Below are 21,026 nucleotides of genomic sequence, written 5' to 3'. Positions count from 1 at the left end.
TGAGATGTGGGGATTTAGGCCACAAGTCAGGCGGTGAATGGAAACTACTCTCATCTACAAGAGACACCCTCAGGGCCACTGTGGGTACCGTGCACAAAGAGGGCTCCCACAGATGTGCTTCGGCTTGGCTGCTCCCCAAAGCTTTGTTTCTGACCAATTAAATTGGTCCTACTTTGGTCACTGCTAAAAATCCAAAGACACTTTGATCTAAGCACAAATCTTTATTATTTAGAAAACCACAGCAAAGGCACCTCAGCGTCTCCAGGTACCCGTCCTTGTTGCGCCCCCTGTGCTGCACGCTGCCTCAGAGGGCAAGGGCAGCTGAGCTGCTCAGTGCCTGGGGAAGCCCGAGCCTCCTGGGACACAGTGTCCTTAGGTCAGGACGGGGACTTTCAGCTTACTCCGTTATTAGGATAGTGAGAGAATTTTTCTTCCATCCAGAGCCTAGAATTTTTAGATGAGGCTGGTGGCTGTGAGTGAAGGTTAATGGCATCCTGGTTGGGATGGATACATGTGTCCTTTCTCAGCTGCCCACGCATGTGTGTGTGCTCTAAAGCAAAGGGTGTCTCACAGCCTGTGACTGGCTACTGACAGAGAAGCACGTGCTGAGACCTGTGTCAGCAGAGGGGGCAGGGCCAGGCTATCTGCACAGCCTGTGCCCAGGGGATGCTGTGACCAGTCAAGCTCAGGAAGCACCTGTCTAGGGAGGGAAAAATGACCCACAAGCCCCTGCAGGCCCCTTCATGCTAAGGTAACTGTCCAGCCAGAGGAACACCAGTTGGCGTTGTGCTCACACCTGGAAATGACCTGGGAGGAAGGTGGAAAGAGAAGCCCCAGGCTGGTCCCTCCTCTGGGTCAGAAACAGTGCAGGAAAACCCTGGAAACTGGGAGATAGAAGGCTGAAAGGCTGGCTGTGGTCCCCCTGCCCAACCCCGTTCACGGCCAAGGTCCAGCAGGCAGGGCCTGGAGGCTCTGGCTTCTTGGCCGCATGTAGCTCTTGTTCTTCTGTGCCTCAGGGGTCGCTGCCCACCAGGCTGAGCAGGGCGTTCTTGTAGTCACCACTGGTGTCTCCCTGAGGGCGGGAGGTGGGGACACGAGGGTTAGGAGAGGGCGTTGGTGCCCTCAGCCTGCTCTTCAGAGCAGCCGCTGCTGTTATTGCTAAGAGTCGTGCTCCTTGTGTGGAACCTGGCCCCCTCCCTCCGAGGGTTCCTGAGCCTCAGTCTCCACGCTATGCCGTGCCTCTTTCCAGGCTATTCCTTTGTATCTGCTTTTGACTCTCTTACCAACTACATGGAGATGGATGTGGGAATGAATCAGAGACAGCTCTGCTCGGAAACAGGAGGGTGTGTGGGAGGCTTCCTAACCCCGCAGGTGCCCCAGGCCGCTGCCCCACGGTGCCAGGTGCACCCCACCATGCACTGATATAGCACGATCCATTATTTATCCAACACCTGCCACGGCAGTTCAGGGAACCAAGGCTGGGAACAGGGTGCCCAGTGCCACACCTGGGGACAGGGCCGTGGGGTGGAGAGAGCCTGGCCTTTGGGCCACACAGACCTGGACACGGCTCTGTCCTGCACTGACCAAATGGCCGAGAGGAGTCCCTCACCTCTCTGAGGCTCGTTATAAAGTGATGCTGATGACACCATGCCCTTGTTGAGATGTGAGGACAAAGTAGCAGGAGGAAGGCGAGCTGGCCTGCCTGGCAGCTGGCTCATGTCGGGGGCTGTGGAGCTCATGTTCCAATGCCATAGAGCCCACAGGGCCGAGGCTGAGCCTGTGTCTTAGCTGCTGGTAGGTTCTGCTAGGATGGGCTAGTTGGGGTCTGCACAGACAGCCAGGGGGACGGGGTGAGGGCAAAGCATCCAGCTCTGCTTTCATGTGGCCGGGGACAACGGGCCCAAGGCCACTCAGTCCAAGGCCGCACAGTCAGGAGGCGCTAGACTGGGTCAGCGCCACTTTCCTGTGCTCTGGAGCAGTTTAGGTCTCATGGGAATCCTCTATTCCTTGACAGCTTACTGAAATTTGCCTGTTTGGGGCCTGAAATCTTGCTGTAGATTTTAAACTACATTAAAATTTTTTTTTTTTACTATTTTAAAGACAATTTTTGTCGTATGGTTTTTATAAGAAAAACATTAATTTTGTCTACTTTTTCAAACATATGAGTTATAATGGAATTTTCCTACATTTTCCTATTAATTTCTTTGCAGGAGTTTTTAACACACGTACTCATCTTGGAAATATTTTTTGCTTTGGTGACATCTATGGAGAGTAGTTTATACTAGACAGAAAATGGTCAACTTATTCATGATTCTAACTGAATTTTCTTAAGTGACAACATTAGGGAAAATTCCAACAGGGTGGGCTTCATGTGTTTCTAGAAATCTCTCTGATGCCATAAGCAACCACATGTGGTTGAGAGGACTCATGACACTCAGCAGGGACCACCTGTGGGTGACACAGCAGTGGCCCTGGACTGGCTTATGCCTCACCCTCCTGCCTACTGCTGAGTTGGGCAGGGAGCCTAAGGCAAACCCAGGCATTTCTCCACCCCCCTCCTCAGCCCCACCAACCTGCTGCCCCAGTTAAAGCAGAATTGTCAGTTGTGTGTTTCTTGGAAAATGTAGTTAACAATGACAGACATTTGGAGGAGAACTAGAGACTTGACTTAGTAGCCAATGGAGACCTGGGGGTATTTTTCATCATTCAACTTCAGCTAATGAAATTGTCAAGGTCTCAATCTGCATACATCACCAGATGAGCTATTTCTTTTAAAGTTTCAGCAGTGTGGTAATCACTCTGCATTTCGCAGGCTGCAGTCTGGTTAGGCAATCCATCGCAGCCCACTGATTTATCTCCTTAGTGGTTTGCTGCCAGGGCTACTGAATTCTGGGCGTGAGTGGTGGCCCCGAATGCCTACCCAGTGCTTACTCTCATTGACTCTTCAGATGTGGCACCTTCTGCGAGGATCTAGTGCATTTCTAAAGGGGCCACTGTAACTCAAGTGCAGAGCCAGCTTTCTGGGCGAGATGTAGAGAGGCCTCTGTGCCCTGGTCCCTGTGTCCAGCCCCTGCCCCAGTTAGGCTCCAGCCACACTGACCTCCTTGCTGTTCCCTGAACGCCCCACATAATAACGAGCACAAGTGCGTGGTGCCCACTGGGAAGGGATGGGGACATGTGGCATTGGCCGCAGCATCCAGGTCTCCCAGGAATGTCTATGTTTCCAACTGGCCAAGAAGTGGGGCCCCAGGCTCACCATGATCATGCTGCTGAGGGTCTGGCCGTACATCTTCTTGAACTGACACTTGATGAGGTTTAAGTCAATCTCACTCCTTGAAACGATGTTCCTTATCAGGGTCCCATCCCGTGTCCCTGCTCCCTGGACAAGAAAGCGGCAGTCAACGACCGTGTCTCACCTTTCCTGGCCGTCTCTGTAGTGACGGACAGATCTGTGTGTCAGGTTCTGGGACTGTTGGAGGGAGGGAGATGCAGGAAGGAGCCTCTGCTCCAGCGGGGAAGGCGGGATGAGGAATGCTCTGGTGGCTTAGGGGGTCCGTTGCCTTCATCTCTTCTCACCCACTGCCCATGCCTCTTCCTCCAGGAGATGCCAAGTGCCCCCACCTGCAGTATGTGTTTGGTTTGCCACACCAGATTCCAGACCCAAAATGCTCACGCTGCAGGGACGGTGCTTCCTCGTAGAGCAGCAGCAGCAGCAGTGACCTACCTGCCAGCTCACAAGCAGGGCCGTCCTGCTCACTTCTACCCCGACCAGTCTCGTGTCGGCTGGAGCCATGTGGCCCAGGGACTCCCATGCCCTCTCTCATTTCTTGGGCAGGCGTGGCCACAGGGCAGAGGCCAGAGTTTCTGGCACAGATCTTACTTGCAGAAGGTGTTAGCAACCGTAAGTCAGAGAAGATGGACACTGACTTTAGTCTAGGGAATTAATTTTACTATCCGTCGTCCAGTTTGGTTCCAGACAGCAGAAACTCCACCTGATAAGAGTGGTTTGGGCATCTGTTTTTGCGGCCAGTGCAGCCTTCTGGGCACTAGGCAAACCAAGGGTGGCACCCCTGGCACACGTAGGGAAGCCGAGCTGCTGTGAGCTGCAGTCTCCCTCTGAACCTGTCCACCGAGGGTGCCTTGATTCCTGCAAGCCCTGCCTGTGATCCCCAGTAGCTCACTCAGGGAGCCCACGTGGTGCAATGAAAAGAGCAACTGGGCCAGCGTGGGTTGAAGTCAAGGCTCTGCCACTTAGCAGCTGTGTGACCTTGAACTTGAGCCTTAGTTTCATCACCTCTGGGATGGCAGTGACAACATGGGTCTCCCAGGACTGTGTAAAAGTTCAGTGGAGTGAACACCTGTGAGTGCACCTGCTCAGAACACCTCAGGAGACATGGCTTCCCTTTCCCAAACTCGGCTTGCCCTCTGAGAACTAAAGCCTTTCTGACCCACAAGAGGCTGGGATAAGAGAAGACCCCAGTGTCGAGGACAGCGGTGGCTCTCAGCTCCTTGGCCTTGCAGTTGGTGGCACATAGTTAGAATTGTACAGGGTGCAGAAGACAGGACAGTTACCTTCATGGCGTAGTAGAGTCTCTCTGCAAAGTAGCTGTGGAGGTTCCGGGTGCATTTCACTGGCAAACAGGAGAGCTCTGTTAAGGCCTGCAGGTTATAGGCGGCATTGCACACAACTGCTTATTTATGTCTTGCCTCAGGGTTAGCATTGTGCAAGGCTGGGTATATTTCTTTGAGCCCTGCCTATCCCCAAATAAGAGGCTTTGTGTCAGGTGGGGCAGGACCGGGAGGGAGGCCTGGGGCACTGGGCGCAGCTCCAAAGGCCCGGAGCAGGCAGGCAAAGGGACCAGACAAGAAACGCACTGGAGCCCCCAGGGCTCTTCTGGAGACACCAGCTCAGGCCCACCCGAGGGCAGCTCAGACCCAGGGCAGCCCCTGGGCTCTCGTGCCCAGAGACAGTTCCCCTGAGAATCCAGCCACTCAGCTCCGCAGGGGCGCCACAGTACGGTGGCGTGAGTCCAAGCACCGAGCTCCGGCTCTCACCCACGGTGAGCATGGCCTCCTCCAGCGAGCCGTGGGTCTCACTCTTGATGCTGTCCTCAATGCTCTTGCTGGCGATTTTCTCGTATTCCTCAAACACTGTGGAGAGAAGGCCCTGCTTTGGGGACACTAGGACCTCTGCATGACACCCCCCAGCGTCTTGGATCAGACTGCACATCCATGTGCCACCCTGACCTCCCACGTGGAGACCTGGGAAAGAGCCCAGGGCCCTGGTTCTCTCCCCAGCTCCAAGCACGACAGGCCGCAGCACCAAGGCAGAGGCTGCACAGCCAGGGTGCGCCCTGTGGCCCCGGCACTGTGCCCTCCCTCCCTGGTACCTCTCAGCAGGTGAGTGGCACTGCGAGTGCACAGGATGGTGATGAATTTCATCTCGTCAGTCCCACGGATCTTCTCGCCCGCCGCATACAGATCCTGGCATTGAGACCCCACAGCAAGCAAGGAGAGTAAGGAGGTGAGGGACAGAGCCCGGAGTCCCAGAGCTGGGGCCACGTCGGCCCCTGTCTGCTCTGCCAGGCCGGCACTCTCCTCTGCTCGGCTGTCTCCTCCTCCCCCAACAGCTCTGGCTTAAAATCTCTTCGCCATATGGGCCACAGGCTGCTCTAGGGACTGCCCCTCCCCGCCTGCCCTCTCTCCGGGCAGCGCTGGTCACCACGTGCCCTGCCACCAGGCTGACCTACAGAGGCCTGGACACACGGGCCCCACCCTGAGCCCCAGCACCCCCAGGTGTGGGCTGTTCCTGCCAGGACAGAGCTTCAGCACCCCCACTCCAAGTCATACTCCTTCCCCCCGAGTCTCCCCAGCACCTTCACTTTCTTCCTCAGACACAAGAGGGCAAAGGCCTGCAGGGACCTAAGCTGGGTGGGTCCCAGCCTAGTGTCAAATAAAGCCCCCATGGACAGAGGGGCTGGTGTCTGATGGCAGGAGGAGAGGCCATGTAGCCAGCAGGACGCAGCCTCACCTGTGCATCTTGGAGAGCCTGTCCTGGGTCCACAAAGCCACTCACGTCATCCCTGCTGCCCTAGGAACAGGGTAGGTGGCTCTGTAAGGCAGGCTGGGCGACCTGAGCAGCTGGGCTGAGGGGAGGGCCGGGCTTGGAGGGCAGGCAGGGCTCTGTGCTTTTTGGCCATGGGACTTTTAGCAAGCCAGTTATCCTCTCCGAGCCTCGGTTTTCTCATCTATACAATGGGGTAGTCAGGGCCACCTCACAGGGAATGGGGGATTCAGTGAGCTAAGGGAAGCACGGGGCCTGAGTGAGGGACCCGCTCTCTTCCCACTTCCAGGGTACCCATGTGTGGCTGAGTCAGGACAGGTGCAGGGCCTCTGCCATTGGGACCCTTCAAACACACTGAGACACATCCAATGAGCCCAGGCCACTGGGGCTGTCCCATGTCCCTGCGGCGACCCCAGCAGTTCTGTTAAGGGCTGCTCCCTGGGGTGGGGCTGTGGGGATGCCCAGGAGCCTGGCTGTGATACCTGCAGAAGGCACACCAGGATCCTCTCCAGGTAGCCGCTGGTGTCTGCTTGGATGTCCTCCTCCAGGCTGGACCCGTAGTCTGCAGGGAAACAGGACCATGAGGTGGAGGCAGAGACCCAGGCCCTTCCCAGGGCTGCTTTCCTCCTTCCAGCCCTGTTTCCCACACTTCTCCTGATTAAAGCCTTCTAGGAAGGACGAGACCTTGGCATGGGCATGGATGCTATCTTAGGTGTCCAAATGGCAGCTGTCTGTCACCTGGGAGGTTGTTCAGAACTAAAAGCGACGTGGATGCCCAACCAAGCTCGAAGCACGAAGATGGGCCAGGCCTGGGGCCCAGCCGGGGCTGGGCAGAGCCAAAGCCTTCAGGAGCCCCACCAGGCACACGGCGCGGCGGACGCGCTGGCCTCTGCTAGCCTGTGGTCCACACCCCACTGCAACAGGGCCCGGCGGATGGCTCTCCGCAGTCCCGTGGGCCAGCCTGTGCCCAGCCAGGAAGGGGCCAGCCCTGTCCACCGCTGACGCAGCCTGTGGTCCACAGCACTGCCACGGCCCTCAAGGGCAGACAGTTTAGCTGGGCACACGCCCCTCTGCCCAGCAGCTGTGAGCCGCAGATGGGGTCTGAGTCACGCCCAACCTCACTGTCAGGCACAGGTCTCAGCACGCAGTAGGCACTCAGCACCCATGGACCCCAAACGGTCCTGTCTGATGTGGCCCAGATCAGTGCATGACCCTTGCTCCCTGCCAGGCTGCCAAAGCTCATGGCCACCCCCAAGGGGAGCTTTCCCTCAGGACCCCATGCCCCTCCCCTTGGAGCCCCCCTTACCCTCCTCATACGCCTTCATTATCTCCTGTAGCTGGGTCTTGGTCCGAGAGGCCAGGATCTCAATGATGACGCCCTCTTTGGTTCCTAAGCCCTGTGGACAGGAACCTCTGCGTGCCGGAGCGCCTTGCCGCGGCCCTGTGCTGTCCACACCCTCTTTCCTCAAGAGGCCTGAGCCTCAGGGAGGACCGTCCCTGCTCTGCCCTACTCTGATGGGGGCCTCGGCTGGAGGATGTTACGGGGGAAATCACAGGGTGGTCTTCGGCGATGGGCACTGCGGGCAAGAGCTTCTGTGCCTGCTCCCCCTCCTCAGCTGGGCGGTCTCGGACAGGTCGCTCCACCTCCCGGAGCCTAAGCAGCCTCACCCAGGATGGGGATAAGAAGCCGCCCCCACCCTGAGGGAGCCTTGGAGATCGTGACTGGAGATCACAGATGTCCACATGGGACATGTCCTTTCCGCGGACGTGATTGCTGGTACTAGGTCCCCATTCCCCTTAATCTGCAGAAGCAAAAGGAGTGGCAGGAAGTAAAGGGGAGCCCGAGGGGGTGCACAGCACTGCAGGGCTGGGCCCCCGATTCCGCTGCAGACCTGGGTTAGTGAGGTTCTGGGGAGTTGGGGTCTTGGCGGCATCATGGCCGTTGGAGGTGTCAGTCGGGGGCCACTACGTCCTGGTGTTGGGTGGCAGTCTCAGCAGCAGGCAGGGCCCAGGAGGCCATGCCAGATGTCACTCAGGGGAGCCCAGAGCTGCCAGTGCCTGGCCCCCCACCCCCCAAGCCACTGGGAGCGTTTCTGCCCCGCCCCCGCTCCACTTGCCTAGTTACCTTCATGGCATCGTGCAGCTCCTTGGCCTCATATCTGTGTGGTGGGTACATGAGGGCCACAATGAGCCTCTCAAACTTGCCACTCAGCTCTGACTTCAAGGTCTCGGTGAGATCCTGATGTAGGGAAAAGGAAAGAGGGGACCGGTCATAAGCCAGGCACACCTGAGTGCAGGCAGCAGGGTGGCGGCCGGGCCCAGGGGCTCAGGCTGGATCCTGAGTGGGCCCTGCCACGTGCTCGCTCTTTCCTCCCTCTGAGCATCAACACCCTCCCCTGTCAAACAGCGACAAGAGCGCCCCTGCTTCTACCGCTGCTCAGGGGCTGATGGAGAGACGTGTGTGACTCAGCTCAGCACTCGACACAGTGCTGGGCACGCCATCAGCCCCCAGTAAAATAGAATTGCCACTGCTCACCAGACTGTAAGCTCTGAGGTGGCATCGCCATTATGTGCCTGTCACTGGCCCACAGGCACTCAGTGAGTGAATGCAAGGATGAATGAAAGAACCCATCTCACGTGTGTCTCCTTCTGAGGGCACATGCCCTTCCGAGGAGCCACAGCCCAGCTGGTCTGCGCAGAGCAGCAGCAAGGTCAAGGCCTTTGCCAGGCCCGGATTTAAATCCCAACCTTGTTGTTTATAGGCTCTGGGATCTCGGGCAACTTTCAACCTCTCAGAACATCAGTGTCCCCAAATGTTGAGTGCAGAGAATAACGCATAGCTGTGAGGACTAAGAGAGAAACTAAAATGCATGTCGCTTTCTTCAAGGGGATATTTGGGTTTCATCACTGACCTTCCTTCGTTAAATCTCCAAACTAACAATTTGAGCCAGTGGAGGCTTCCAGGCAACCCTGGCTGTGCACACATTTACTCCTGTGCTCACTGAGTCCCCACGTGTCAGGCTCTGTCCTAGGGCTGGGGCAGCTGGGAGGAGAAACAAAGGGTCTGGCCTGCTTGCTCCCTGCCCTTACAGTTCCCCTCATGGTGGCAGAAGGGACGGGGCATGGGCACAAGCAGCGCCAATGTGAGAGTGCCCAAGTCACAGCACAGGATGGAGCCAGCCTGCACGTCTGGGCTGGGGAAAGAGAAGGGAGGACAAGGCTCAGGGAGCATAATGAGCAAAGCCTGGGGCAGGAAGCAGCTCCCACTGGGGCCCCTGGGGCAGCATGAAGGAGCTCAGGGAGGGAGGCGGAGAGACGGGAAAGGAAGGTGGGGCCAGGCCACAGGAGGTTGATGTCAGGCCAGGGCTCTGGGCAGCTATCAACAGGGCTGCCAGGCAAAACACAGGGCGGCCAATTAGATTGGAATTTCTGATAAATAAAGGAGAATGGTTTTGGTGTAAGCGGGTCCCATGTGCCCGTGTTTCCAGTGGGCTGGCTCAGAGAAAGGCCTGCTCCAGGTGCAGCTGCATCCCAGGCTGTTTCCCCAGCCCTCCCCCACCCAGGCACCCCCAGCCCCCCTTACCTTGCCAAACTGAGCCTTGAAGGACTTGGCGATCTGCTGCCTCTGCATGTTGCTTCTCCTGGTGAGCACATCGGTGATGGCCTGCTCATTGGTCCCTGCAGGGGAACACAGTGTGACCACCCCCAGGGCACTGGTCTGGGTTGGGGAAGGGGAGGCAGCTACTTGGTGGCTGAGCAGTGGGGACATGCCACCTGGATAGCTCCAAATGCCCAGATCATTTTCACGGTGTAAACAACACACTTAGGAAATCCACCTCCCCATTTCCCCCACCACCTGCACCCACACTGTGCTGGGGTGTGGCCCAGGTCCACCCTCACAGTCCCAGCATCGGAGGACCAGCTGGCTCTGGACATTGCCCCTGGGCCTTGGCCTTGGCCAAGTGAGGTCTCCTGCCCTCCTTTGGTGCTGGTCGCAGTAGGGGCAGTCGGTGCTAAGCCCAGACCTCTGGGTCTGAGGCCTGGCTCAGCTACACCTCTCCCTGAGCCTCCGTTTTCTCATTTGGAAATGGAGACAATGGCATAGATTTCACTGAAAGGGGAGACCCTGAAAATGTTTTACAGGCTTGTCTAGGAATAGTGGTTCCCATTAATGCCCAGTTCATGGGGCAGAGCCAGCTAAGGGGTAAATCCCGCCTGGGGTGAGGTCAGGGCTGGGCCAGCCCTCGCCCACTCCCAGGAATGCTGAGGGCAGCCCTGGGCGGATGCTGGAGACAGAAGGAAGCGGCATGGGGTAAGGGGACCCTGGGCCAGCCCCACAGCCCTCCACACCCCCATGCCAGGCGCTGTTCCAGCACCGTCCCACGCAGAATTCACAGAGACTCACGGGTCCAGAGTTCATGGGGCCATTTTATACGTGAGAAGCTCAGACTGATGGTGAAGTCACTTGCACAGGGACACAAAGCAGATGGCCTCCTCCTTCCCCACTACTCAGGGATCCACAGCCACCCTCCCCCACTCCAGTCTTAACAGGGCAGATGCCGACCACTGCTGGGGAACCTGGGGCCTGTGTGATTTTCTGGGTATTGGAGTCAGTCTCAGAGTATCCTGGGGGGCACCCCAACTCCCTGGCTGTCCCCAGCACCCACTTTCCAGGGCTGTGAGTGGAGGGGTCTTGAGCAGAGAGGTGAAGCCCCAGAGAGGCCCAGCCCTGGTGAGGCTGCAGACGCCACTCACCGATCCCCTTCATGGCTTTGTAGAGGGTCTCCGCGTCAGGGTCTGGGTTGAAGTGGGAGCTGCCCTTCACCGTGACGCCCTCCTGTTCAACCTGCAAGAGAGCCAGGCCTGCTCAATGCAGGAAGGGGCCGGGAAGGCAGCGCAGGCCTATCCCGGCAGGGTGAGCACCTTCCCTGGGCTGTGAGAGCAGCTGGGCCCTTGCAGGCCAGCGCAGAGCCTTCCAGCCCCTTGGCCAACAGGCCAGAGCAGCCAGAGCCACAGCCTGTGGGGAGAAGCTGCACAAACTCCTGTTCCTGCCCATGCACCTAAAGCAGGTGCAGCATCACCCACAGGCAACAGGAACGGACAGACCCACCCAAAGCTGAGAGACAAAAGAGCACTCGAGTAACGGCTTCTTGGAGCTGAACGCGCTGCTATGAGAGCCGACAGATGAGCTGGGAGGCCGGCAAGGTTCTCTGCTTCTCAGGAATGCTTTGAGCCCAGCCTGCCCTCCTCCTGAGGAGTGGGGGCTTACAGGACCTCAGGGGGTGGGAGGCCCAGCTGAGCATCCTGACAGCTCAGGGTGTTTGCAAGTCCACAGGCTCATGGGGCGCAGAGGGTTAGGTTTGGAAAGAACCGCAGGATGCTCTGCAAATTGTGACATAAACCGAGATAACTGGAGTACCTGGGCCCTTGCCTTCCAAGCCTGCAATTCAAGGCTTGCCCGAGGAATCTTTAAACTTGTGCCCTGTGCAATGTCTCAGATGCTTAAGATGGGTGACCCCTTATAAGTACATTTTGGAGGAGGGATGGTAGAGAGTGGATGGAGATTGGACATGGGCATTGAATTAGAGAAAGACTCAGAGATCCTCAAATGGAAAGGAGTTTATAGTCACATTGAGTTTGGCCTTCCACTCACCTGTTCACCTATTGGCTCCGTCACCCCCATGAGCCATCTACTTTTCCACCTACCTGCCCACCCATCCACCCGCCTACCGACCATCTCTGTCCATCCATCCATCCATCCACCCAGCCAGCCAGCCAAGCCCCAGGTTACATCCTGAAAATACAGAACAGATTCCCATCTGTGGTATGTCTGTAAGGATCTTTCCTTTGAGTAAGAGCTAAATACCTTTTGTACCCTGTACCCTTTGCTTGACCTTCAAATGTCTGGTGGCACGTCTTCCTGACTCATTTCTTAGCACCATGTTTCACAGCAGAAATAGAAGTAGTTCCTGTGGAAATTCCATTCAAAGAGAACCCGTGTGTTCCCAGATGCTGCCCAAACGTGGGCAGACTCATGGTACCCCTCGCCTGTGGAGTCACGCGCTGCTGCTCCTCCTGTTGGTGATTTGAGCACATCGTTTGTGCCAGGTGCTTTAGGCACAATGCTTGTCCCCTGGACATCTCCAGCTGCTGTGCTAGGTGAGTACTGATGCCCGTTTTACAAGCAAGGGCGCAGGGCTCGGTGAGCTTGCCCAGGTCACACAGCTGGCAAGCGGTAGTGCTGGCTCCTCCCCCACAGCCTGACTCAGAGCTGAGCTGTGTTGACCGTCCCCACTGTACCGATGACTCAACCTTTCCCAGGGAATGAGTGTTCTCAGAACGCTTCACAGAAGGAAGCCCTACCCACAGGGACGCAGGTCATCTGGGAATGTGGGGCCATCCCAGCTCTCAGTGCCTAGCTCTGGGGACCCCCCAGAGGGGCTTCCCTCTGCACCCAAGTAGGCATTAGGGGGCTGTGGTGCAGCAGCCACTGGCCAGGCCGTGTAGCCCAGTCACCAAGATGTGTCCCGTTCAGCAGGTGTGAGGGAGGGCTCAGGTGACACTGTGTAAGCAGCTCCCTAGATGGTTCTGATCTCCCCACAGCAAGAAGCCTCAGGCCCACTTCCCACTCTAAGGTTTCAGGAAAAAGTTGGGGAGCCATGTTCTTGGAGTCAGAGCCCTGGATGTCAGCCTGGAGTGGGAAGGAAGCTCCAGAGGTTTCTGTCATGGCTGCCTGCTGTTGGAGGAGCCTCTGGTTCTGGCTGGGTCTTGCCCAGGGCTGGGCCCATGCAGACAGGAACATTTTCACTGAAAAGGTGACCCAGACAGTCTGTGACTCTATGTGTCTAACACATTCTGTGATGGCATAGAGGAACTGCCACACCTTTGCCTTCCCTGTCACCGGGCTGCCCAGAGAAGCTGGGAGACAGTTTGTCTCTACAACAGAGGCATGTGGGGGTGGGGGGGAATGCCCTAAAGAAGGAGGGTGTGGCTCTTTCATCCCTCCAGTCCTGTTCCTGGCCTGGCTTTGTGCCCAGGGCACGTTTGGTCTTCCCTGGCAGCTCAGCAGTCGCAGGTGAGGTCTACCTGTGCACTTGCTGTCCCGAGCCGGCTCCGGCGTGGGTGGTAGCTGGCCCCGGCCACAGTGCGGGCTCTGGAGTCAGGCTGCTTAGATTCTAACCCAGCCTCTGACACATACTAGTGTGGCAACCTCAGGCAGCTGCGTAGCCTACTTGTGCCTCAGTTTCCTTATCTGCAGATAAGGATACTGATATCTATGTCACAGGCTTGTGGTGAGGCTCAAGTGAGATACTGAATGTGACGTGCTCAGAGGCGTGTCTGGCCCACAGTGGAGGCTCAGTGAATGCTGTCGTGATCCTGCCAGTGTGGCCAGGTCCCCCTAAGGAGGCCCCTTCGCCTCTGCTGCACTGGGTGCAAGGCCCAGTATCAGACTGCCTTGGCCAGTGCCCAGCTTTGGAAACTGCCCAGCACTGGGCTCTCCCTGCAGGCCCCAGCCGGCAGGTCCTCCTGTTCACTCTCCTCCCTCCCCAGTCTTGACAAATGAGCACCTCTGACCCCTGGAGGCCCACAGCCCTCCCATGCCATGTCTTCCCCACCCAGGATCCTCAAGTTGTGCGGAGCCACTTCCCTCCAGAGCAGCTCCCCACCCTCTGTGCCTTCGTGCACACTGTTCCCCTGCAAGGAGCAGTCTGCCTGATTCTCCCCAAACGCACGTGCGCACTCACGCAGCACACACCGCTCCACCTGACACCCCTTCCTTCAAGTGGCAGGACTCCTGTAGGGGCCCTTCCTCTGGATCTTCCTGCCCCTCAGCTTCCCCTGTTGCATTTCAAGCTTTCTGCATCTGCCTGTCTCCCCAGCTCAGGTCCCGTCCCCGCGGTGAGCACCTCTAGGCCTGGGACAGCCGAGATCTGCCTTTATGTTCTCTTGGGCCTCCTGAGTGACTGACACCCAACAGCGTGCTGGAACCTGCCTCCCCACCAGCTCCCACTTACCCAAGCTTTCCACCAGGCCATCTCGTTCACCTTGAGGCCACCTTTCGCAGGGAGACGGAGAGACACAGATCAACCTCCACTCGGAGACTCCACTCGACCAGCAGCTGCAGCAGGCTGCTCAGTGGGGTGTGGCGCTGAGAACAGGCTCCAGGCCTCACCCAGAACCACCCCACCCTCTGCCCCCTCCCTCCGGGCCCCTCCTGCAGCTCCCAGGCCCTGCCCAGGCCCTGCCCAGGCCCTGCCCAGGCCTGTACTGGGGAATTACGCCATTCAGGGCTTGATGTTTGGACTGTGGCTGTTACACAGCCTGGAAATTCTGAGTCCCAGCCTTTGAAAGCCACACTTAGTAAACACGCTGAAGTTCTGTATGGTTTTTACTAGACCTTGCTCATATAAAAAAGGAATAATGCCATGTGTCCCTTCCATTTATCGCAGTTTGTACACTGTGAACACAATGGGAGCTCAGCAAAGTAACAGCAGCCTCCATTCACTGGGGTGTCACTACATCTAGACACCTCTTAATCATGCCGCGACCTGTGTCCTCTTGAATCTTCCCCTCAGCACAAAGTAGGTATGAGCTCCCCACACTAGAGGAAGACACAGAGGCGCTGGAGGTTTGATAATGTGCCAGAATCACACATCTTGTGATGTCCACGGAAAAGAAGTTAGGGCCCGGAGCCACGCCCAAGAAGCCTTGAGCAAGTGTACTCGCTGTGGTTGCTCACAGTTTTGTTTTATACATTTCAGGGAGACAGGGGTTGCAGGTAAAGTCATAAATCAATACGTGGGAGACGTACATTGGTTTGGCCCCAAAAGATGGGCCATCTCAAAGGGGGGGGCTTACAGGTTCTAGGTGGGTTTAAAGATTCTTTGACTCTTAATTGGTTAAAGACATGAAGCTTTGTCAAAAGGCTTGGAATGTTTGCAGCTAAGGAGCTCTGTCAATCAGAGACAAGCCACCAGACATACATTTGTTGTGTAAATTGAGGACCTGCAGCTTTGTCTGGGGTACCCTTAGGACTGTTAATGGGTTACAAAGGATGTCTCCAAGAAGGGAGGGGGGGCACGATGAGGCATGTCTGACCTCTCTCCTCATGGCAGGCAATTTAGTTTTAGGATATCCCTTGGCCAAGAGGGGGTCCACTCAGTCAGCCGGTGAGGGGGAGCCTTAAGCTTTTATTTCAATTCACAGTGAGAAGCAGGGTTGCCGTGCCCCAGGTCTCTAGGCCTTGCAGGCTCCTCATCTACACTAGGGACAAGTCACCAGCTCCAAAGGTACCCCAGCCCCGAGGCTGCGACATCCGAAGCAAGTGCAGTGGTGCCACAAGCAAGACCCCATAGTTTCGCATGCCCCGGGCACACACGCGACCCAGAGTGCACATGCTCCACGGCGGGGGGTGGGGACATCGCTGTAGGCCAGGGCCACTGTGCTCCTGTGGGACCTCATTTGAAAGGGGCGGGGTGAATCAGCCTGGGAAAACGGTCAGGAACTGCAGGGGCGGAGCCAGTGTCTGATTGACAGGCGAGAGGAGGAAGGCCAGACGAAGGAACCCGCCACCTTCAGTTAAACTGTCATGGCCCCTGGGATTTCTAACAGATATTGCCTGTCAGGTTCTCAACAGGCTCGGCTCGGCCCAGCGCTCTCAAAACTGATCTTTCCTGGCCGTCTGTACAGCGCTTTCCTGGGCTCTATCCTCCGTCTTCTGCACACTTCTCCACAAGACCTTGGTGAGCACTATTACCATGTCCATTTTACAGGTGCGGCAACTGAGGCTTAGAGGTACGAACCTCAGCAAGGACACAGCGGGGATCCCAATCTTGGCACCTGACCCTACACCCATCCTGTCAGGGGCTCTGCAGTTCTACTGCCCCATAGACCTAGGAATCAAGGAGGAGTCCTGTAAAGAGACCGGGATGAATGCCGTTGAGCAGGTTGCTGGCGGAAGTGTCATAGGAGCGGACATAAATAGTAATAAATAGCTGGTTGGGTCCCACACAGTGTGAGAGCCCAGAGGATGCAGATGGGAGGGGAGCCAGGAGAGAGGAAGGTGAGAATGTGGGTGTTATGGGCCAGGCTGTCCCCCGGCTGGCGGAGCCTGGCAGCCCTGCAGTATGATGTGGCTTTGGGTTGCCAGCAGGTGCAGAAAAGCTGTTCTCTTGGGGCTGTGGTGATTTCCAGGTGTGAAGTTCAGCATTTTAGGAGCACAGCAGTGTTATAGTACCTAGGAGACAGCTGCCTCTGTCTGCTAGGGCTGCGATGACAAAATACCACAGACAAGGTGGCTGATTTATTTTCTCACAGCCGGGGAGGCTGAGAAGTCTGAGATCAGTGTGGGGGCAGATGTGGTTCCTGGCCAGGCCTCTTTCTGGCTTGCAGACGGCCGCCTTCTATCTGCGTCCTCCCATGGTGGACCGAGGTCTCTCCCTCTCTCTCTCTCCTTATAAAGCCATCAATTCTGTTGAATTATGACGGCACACTTATGACCCCATTTAACTTTAATTGCCTCCTTAAAAGCCTTATCTCCACATAGAGTCACACTGGGGGTTAGGCCTTCAACACATGAATTTGGGGAGACACAATTCATTCCATAACAACAGTTCATACTCAGTATGTGACAAGTGATAATCGAGGACTGAAGAAATTGAGCAGTTTGAGAACTCGCATGTACCTGAAGTCCTTCCACAAATCTTACTGGTTTAATGGGCATGAGACTCGCTGTGCTGGTGTGCGCCTTAGCCGTGGGGGGACATTCTGAGGAGAACTTGCGTGGGAGCTCATGGTTGTCCTCCGATAGCCACCACGAGGAGGTCTGAGAAAGTTCCACCACGTGTCCTTGGTGGGGCTTAGTGAATCCATTATCCTCAGGTTGCCCTAAACATTTCTTGAACTGTGATGTAGCTGCTGCAGCTTCTGGAATAATGAGATCCCTAATGACCACCCCCAGGGAAGCGAAAGAATAAGACTTTTATTTTGTGTTGTCTGATGTTGTCCTTCTAGAGTGTGGTGACCAAGTCTGTCTTTTTCATCCTACTTGCCCTGGTGGGAGGAAGAGTGATGCAGTATGAAGCTCAAAGCCTTCAGGGTCTGGCCGATATGCTTCCATTTCTGGGTTCATTCACCTATCGAGTGACCTTGGGCAAGTCACTGAACTTTTTCTGAATCTGTTTCTTCACCTATAAAATAAAGCTAAGAATTGTGTAGTCATGAGGTTATATGAAAACAATCTGAAATCATTAAAGAATGGCCCCTTGGACTAGTTATTCAAGTCAGGAGAGCCCCTCTATCCACCCGTCCTGAGAATAGAGCCGTCTGCTGACAGGCCCATATCTGACTGGCTAGTCATTCATTCATCAGAGTGTTATGTTGAATGCCTGCAAGGAGCTGCAACTCCTAGTGCTGAGTCCTGGGGCCAGGGAAGAACAAGACAAACAAGGTTCCTCCCTTTATGTAGCTTGTGTTCCTGGGGGAGACCAAGAAATAAAATGCATTGGGACAGTGCTGAGAATGAAAGAAATTAAATACAGGGTACTGTGCTAAGAGTTACGGAAAGCTGGGGTGTGTGTGGCGGTGTTGGAATACTGTGTTGGTGGCCAGATAGAGGGGGAGGCTTCTCTGAGGAGGTGAGCTGAGCCCTAAACATGGAGGACCCATCATTTTCCAGGCAGGGTCCATGAGTCCATGTACTGCATCTCTGCGCTCCTTCCTCCAGGAACGAGGGAGAGCTTCATACGTCCCCCAGCTCTGCCCACACCTGCTATGAGTGTAGAACTGCCCAGGTGGCTTCCAGCCTCTTCGTGCCTCCACTGACCCATGCTTCGGAGGGCCAAGGCCACACCCTCACCTTTTGGAAGCTAACCTGCCACAAACCTCCCAGTGGGGTCCACCTTTCCAGTGTTGAACCTGTTGTGGGGCTTGTCCCTGTCCAGCCAGGTCACCCACTGCATCTGCTATGTCCCCCAGTCCAGGAAGCCAAGGCAGGTGCTGGTGGCCACCACATAGGTCCCCGTCTAGCACAGGGCCACAGAGCCAACACAGTTTCCTGGGGGAAGTCTGCTGCGTCTCCACAGGGCCAATGCAGCTCCCCACCTGCTGCACACTGTCAGGAGGCGCTGGCAGAGGTACGGATGCATTCCTCTTCCCAGGGCAGTGGGCCTGGCTGCTCCCAGGCATGGTCTGGGCTGGCCTCCATGGGCCACCTGCATTCTGCCCAAGACATCACTTCGCTGCACTCCCCACTACACACACAGCCATCCGCAGCAGGCCCAGCAGGTGACTGACCTCATGTCTCTGCCTCCTTGTCTATGAGGGGGACAGTGGGCTCTGCCTCAGGGGGAGAGTGTGAGGGTGAGTGGAGGACGCACTTAGGGCACAGCAACTGCTGTGTGGGTGGTGTGAGGCCGCACAGGAGCAGCAGCTCCACACAGGCATGTGATCCCATGTAGGTGTGTAAGCCCTAGACAGGTGTGTGAGCCCCACATGGGCGCATTAGTCTTATGCAGGTGTGTGAGCTCTTTACAGGTGAATTAGCCCCATACAGGTGTGTGAAATCTTTACAGCTGTGTGAGCTCTTTCAGGCCATTTGTTTTCATCCTGCCATGCCCCCAACATTGTGCCTGCCATGCAGGAGTGATGACCAGCAAACGATCAGGAACCACCACCGCTTGGGCATCTCTGCGTTAGGACAGGTGCCCCAAGGCAGAACCTAGTGTCAGGCTCAGAGACTGCTGATCCTGTGGAGTGAGACATTTGAAGATGTTACAGCTTCTATTGACTTTTTGTCTAGAAGAGAAAACAAGTCCTCCTACTTGTTGATGCAACAACGTCATCGCTGTGGACCTATGAACTCCCGCTGTCTGCAAGTACATTCGGGCTGATAGTTCCCACTAGAGATGGGCCCAGAAGCAGCTGGCACAAGCTGTAACGATGTGGGAGCCTCCAGCAGAGTCCAGAGGCAGTGCTCCTTGGGGAGCACCTGGGGTGCCTCAGGCCTCATCAGGGACGGGAATGAGCCAGCCGGGGTGGGCAGAGGCCAGTGCGCTCCAGCAGCCTGGAGTCCTGCTGGGCTCCCAGGCCAGCGCTCTCACTGCCTCCCTGTTTCCCTGTGGGACGTTGGAAAGTTGTCCTCTTGGTACCTCTGAGTCACACATTTCCCACACAACACTGCCTGTCCCCACAGCCAGCCAAGCCTCTAGCACTTGCTGCCTGTTCCCTGTGGACACTGTGGGGTGGCAGCAGTCAGGACAGGTGGAAGGAGGACCTGGCTCAAAGCCCAGCCACCTCTCTCTTGATCTGCAGAGTCGGAGAGGAATAAATCCCCCAGGGCCACAAGAGCGTCCCAGATCTGGGCTATCTCCCAGCGAGGCTGGGTTGGGGGCTGGATCTGCCTCACAGCCGCATCTGCCCACCCTGTTCCCAGCTCTCCCTCCCCTTGAGCACCTAGGACCCCAAGGCTGTGTGTCTGTTCCTGCGAAGTGGCGGCAGCCCAGGATCTGGGCCTGGCCATGTGCACCAGTAGCTTGCCCGGGACGGGTATTACTGTGGATTGAGAGAGGATGCCAGCCACCAGGCCTGGGCCCTGGAACCCTGGCTCAGGCACACGTTGTATGTGTCACCTCGACCAGAGGAGTGTTCTGTTCTGAGACTCTTATTTTCTCTACTGTAAAACAGAGCCAATACAGTGGTTGCAGTAGGCATCATTGCAGGCATCGAGCAGTTGGAAGGGCTTAATACTTTTTTAAGAATCTCCTAGAATTTGGCAACTGTCGGGCACGAGGGGTACTTCTACAACAGTGGAGTGGCCTGAGGAAGCACACAGTGCAGCGGTGGCTGAGGTGGGAGTGCTGCCCACAAGTGTCTGGGGCACAGCTGGACTTCCAGCACCCTCCTCAGCCTCCTCACCTGGCCCCTTGATACACTCATGGGATCTGAGTAAATTATGTTCCATGACGTTTTATTCCAGGGCCATCTACTGACCCCAGAATGCCTCCTCTCCCCCAGGAGGCTTGTTGGCCATCTCCCCTCCTGTCCATGAGTGCAGAGAATGGGGCAGGGGCTGTCATTGCCACATGCTCACTCGTCAGAGCCTGTGGATGGTCTCATGGAATTAGGTTTTCATTGGCATGTACTTTCTCAGGAGTGGCTTAAGGACTGAGCAACCCCTTCCTACAGAGAGCTAATGTTTATTGAGTACTTCTTGTATCAGATATGTGCCCAGTGCCCTACACACACTGTCTCCATGAATTCCCAAAACAGCCTTACTGTAACGTTTTTGTATGAGTCGACCTAAATAACAAACAGAGAAAGGCTCTCTAAAAGAAAAGTTTATTCAGGAGTAGAGCATTGCAGTGGGAATGGAACATGCATGCCATAATCAACTATGCACGCATTCAGGGAGATAGAGAAAGAGGTTTTTAGAGTAAAAATGAGGAGGGTTACCGAAATTTTTGAGTTCATTGTTCTTGTCTATAAAGATCAGTAACATGGGTGACACCAATGTGGTGTTGAACAGGCAGTTGCTGGTAGATGTTCTCGCAGAAGTATTTTTTGTGTAAGTTTTGCACTGGGCTTTGTGCAAGCTTATGGTTTTTGCAGACTTTTGTGATAGTTTTTGTTATTACATATACAAGCATGAGAACCCTGTCTTCATAGACTCCCTCAGCTCAATTTGTCAGATTTTTTGTTTTTGTTTTTTAACACACATGACTCCATTTTGATTCTGACAACTTTCCTATTTCTCCCTTTTGATTGAAACCTTTCTCTGGCAGCATCACTGCTCAATCATCCCGTGTCTAGGATTTGATTATCCTTCAGTGCTGGGATGGACCTGTCATGGTGCTGGTCTCGTCCCATGTTGGAGGGAATGATTGGCAACTCGGAGTCAGTGCCAAACCCTTCCTTTGCTGCGACGATGGGTCCAGTCGTCATCCGTGGCGTATGAGTCATGCTC

General features: G+C 55.9%; 1 protein-coding gene across 1 annotated transcript; it reads right to left on the bottom strand.

Moving 5' to 3' along the window:
• Window positions 1-201: 201 nt before the first annotated feature.
• Window positions 202-14,200, bottom strand: LOC123650355 (annexin A8). The gene is made up of 12 exons (XM_045569156.1): window positions 14,080-14,200; window positions 10,820-10,910; window positions 9,648-9,742; window positions 8,190-8,303; window positions 7,371-7,461; window positions 6,547-6,626; window positions 6,032-6,091; window positions 5,391-5,484; window positions 5,056-5,151; window positions 4,573-4,631; window positions 3,257-3,379; window positions 202-1,072 (listed from the first exon to the last, which is right to left on the bottom strand). Exons 1-12 carry the CDS (start codon window positions 14,098-14,100, stop codon window positions 1,013-1,015), a joined length of 984 nt encoding a protein of 327 aa, XP_045425112.1. The 5' UTR covers window positions 14,101-14,200; the 3' UTR covers window positions 202-1,012.
• Between the last annotated feature and the right edge of the window lie 6,826 nt (window positions 14,201-21,026).

Source organism: Lemur catta, chromosome 14 (assembly GCF_020740605.2).
Source record: "Lemur catta isolate mLemCat1 chromosome 14, mLemCat1.pri, whole genome shotgun sequence".
Classification (NCBI taxonomy): Eukaryota; Metazoa; Chordata; class Mammalia; order Primates; family Lemuridae; genus Lemur; species Lemur catta.
This window is presented reverse-complemented; position numbering and strand designations above follow the sequence as displayed.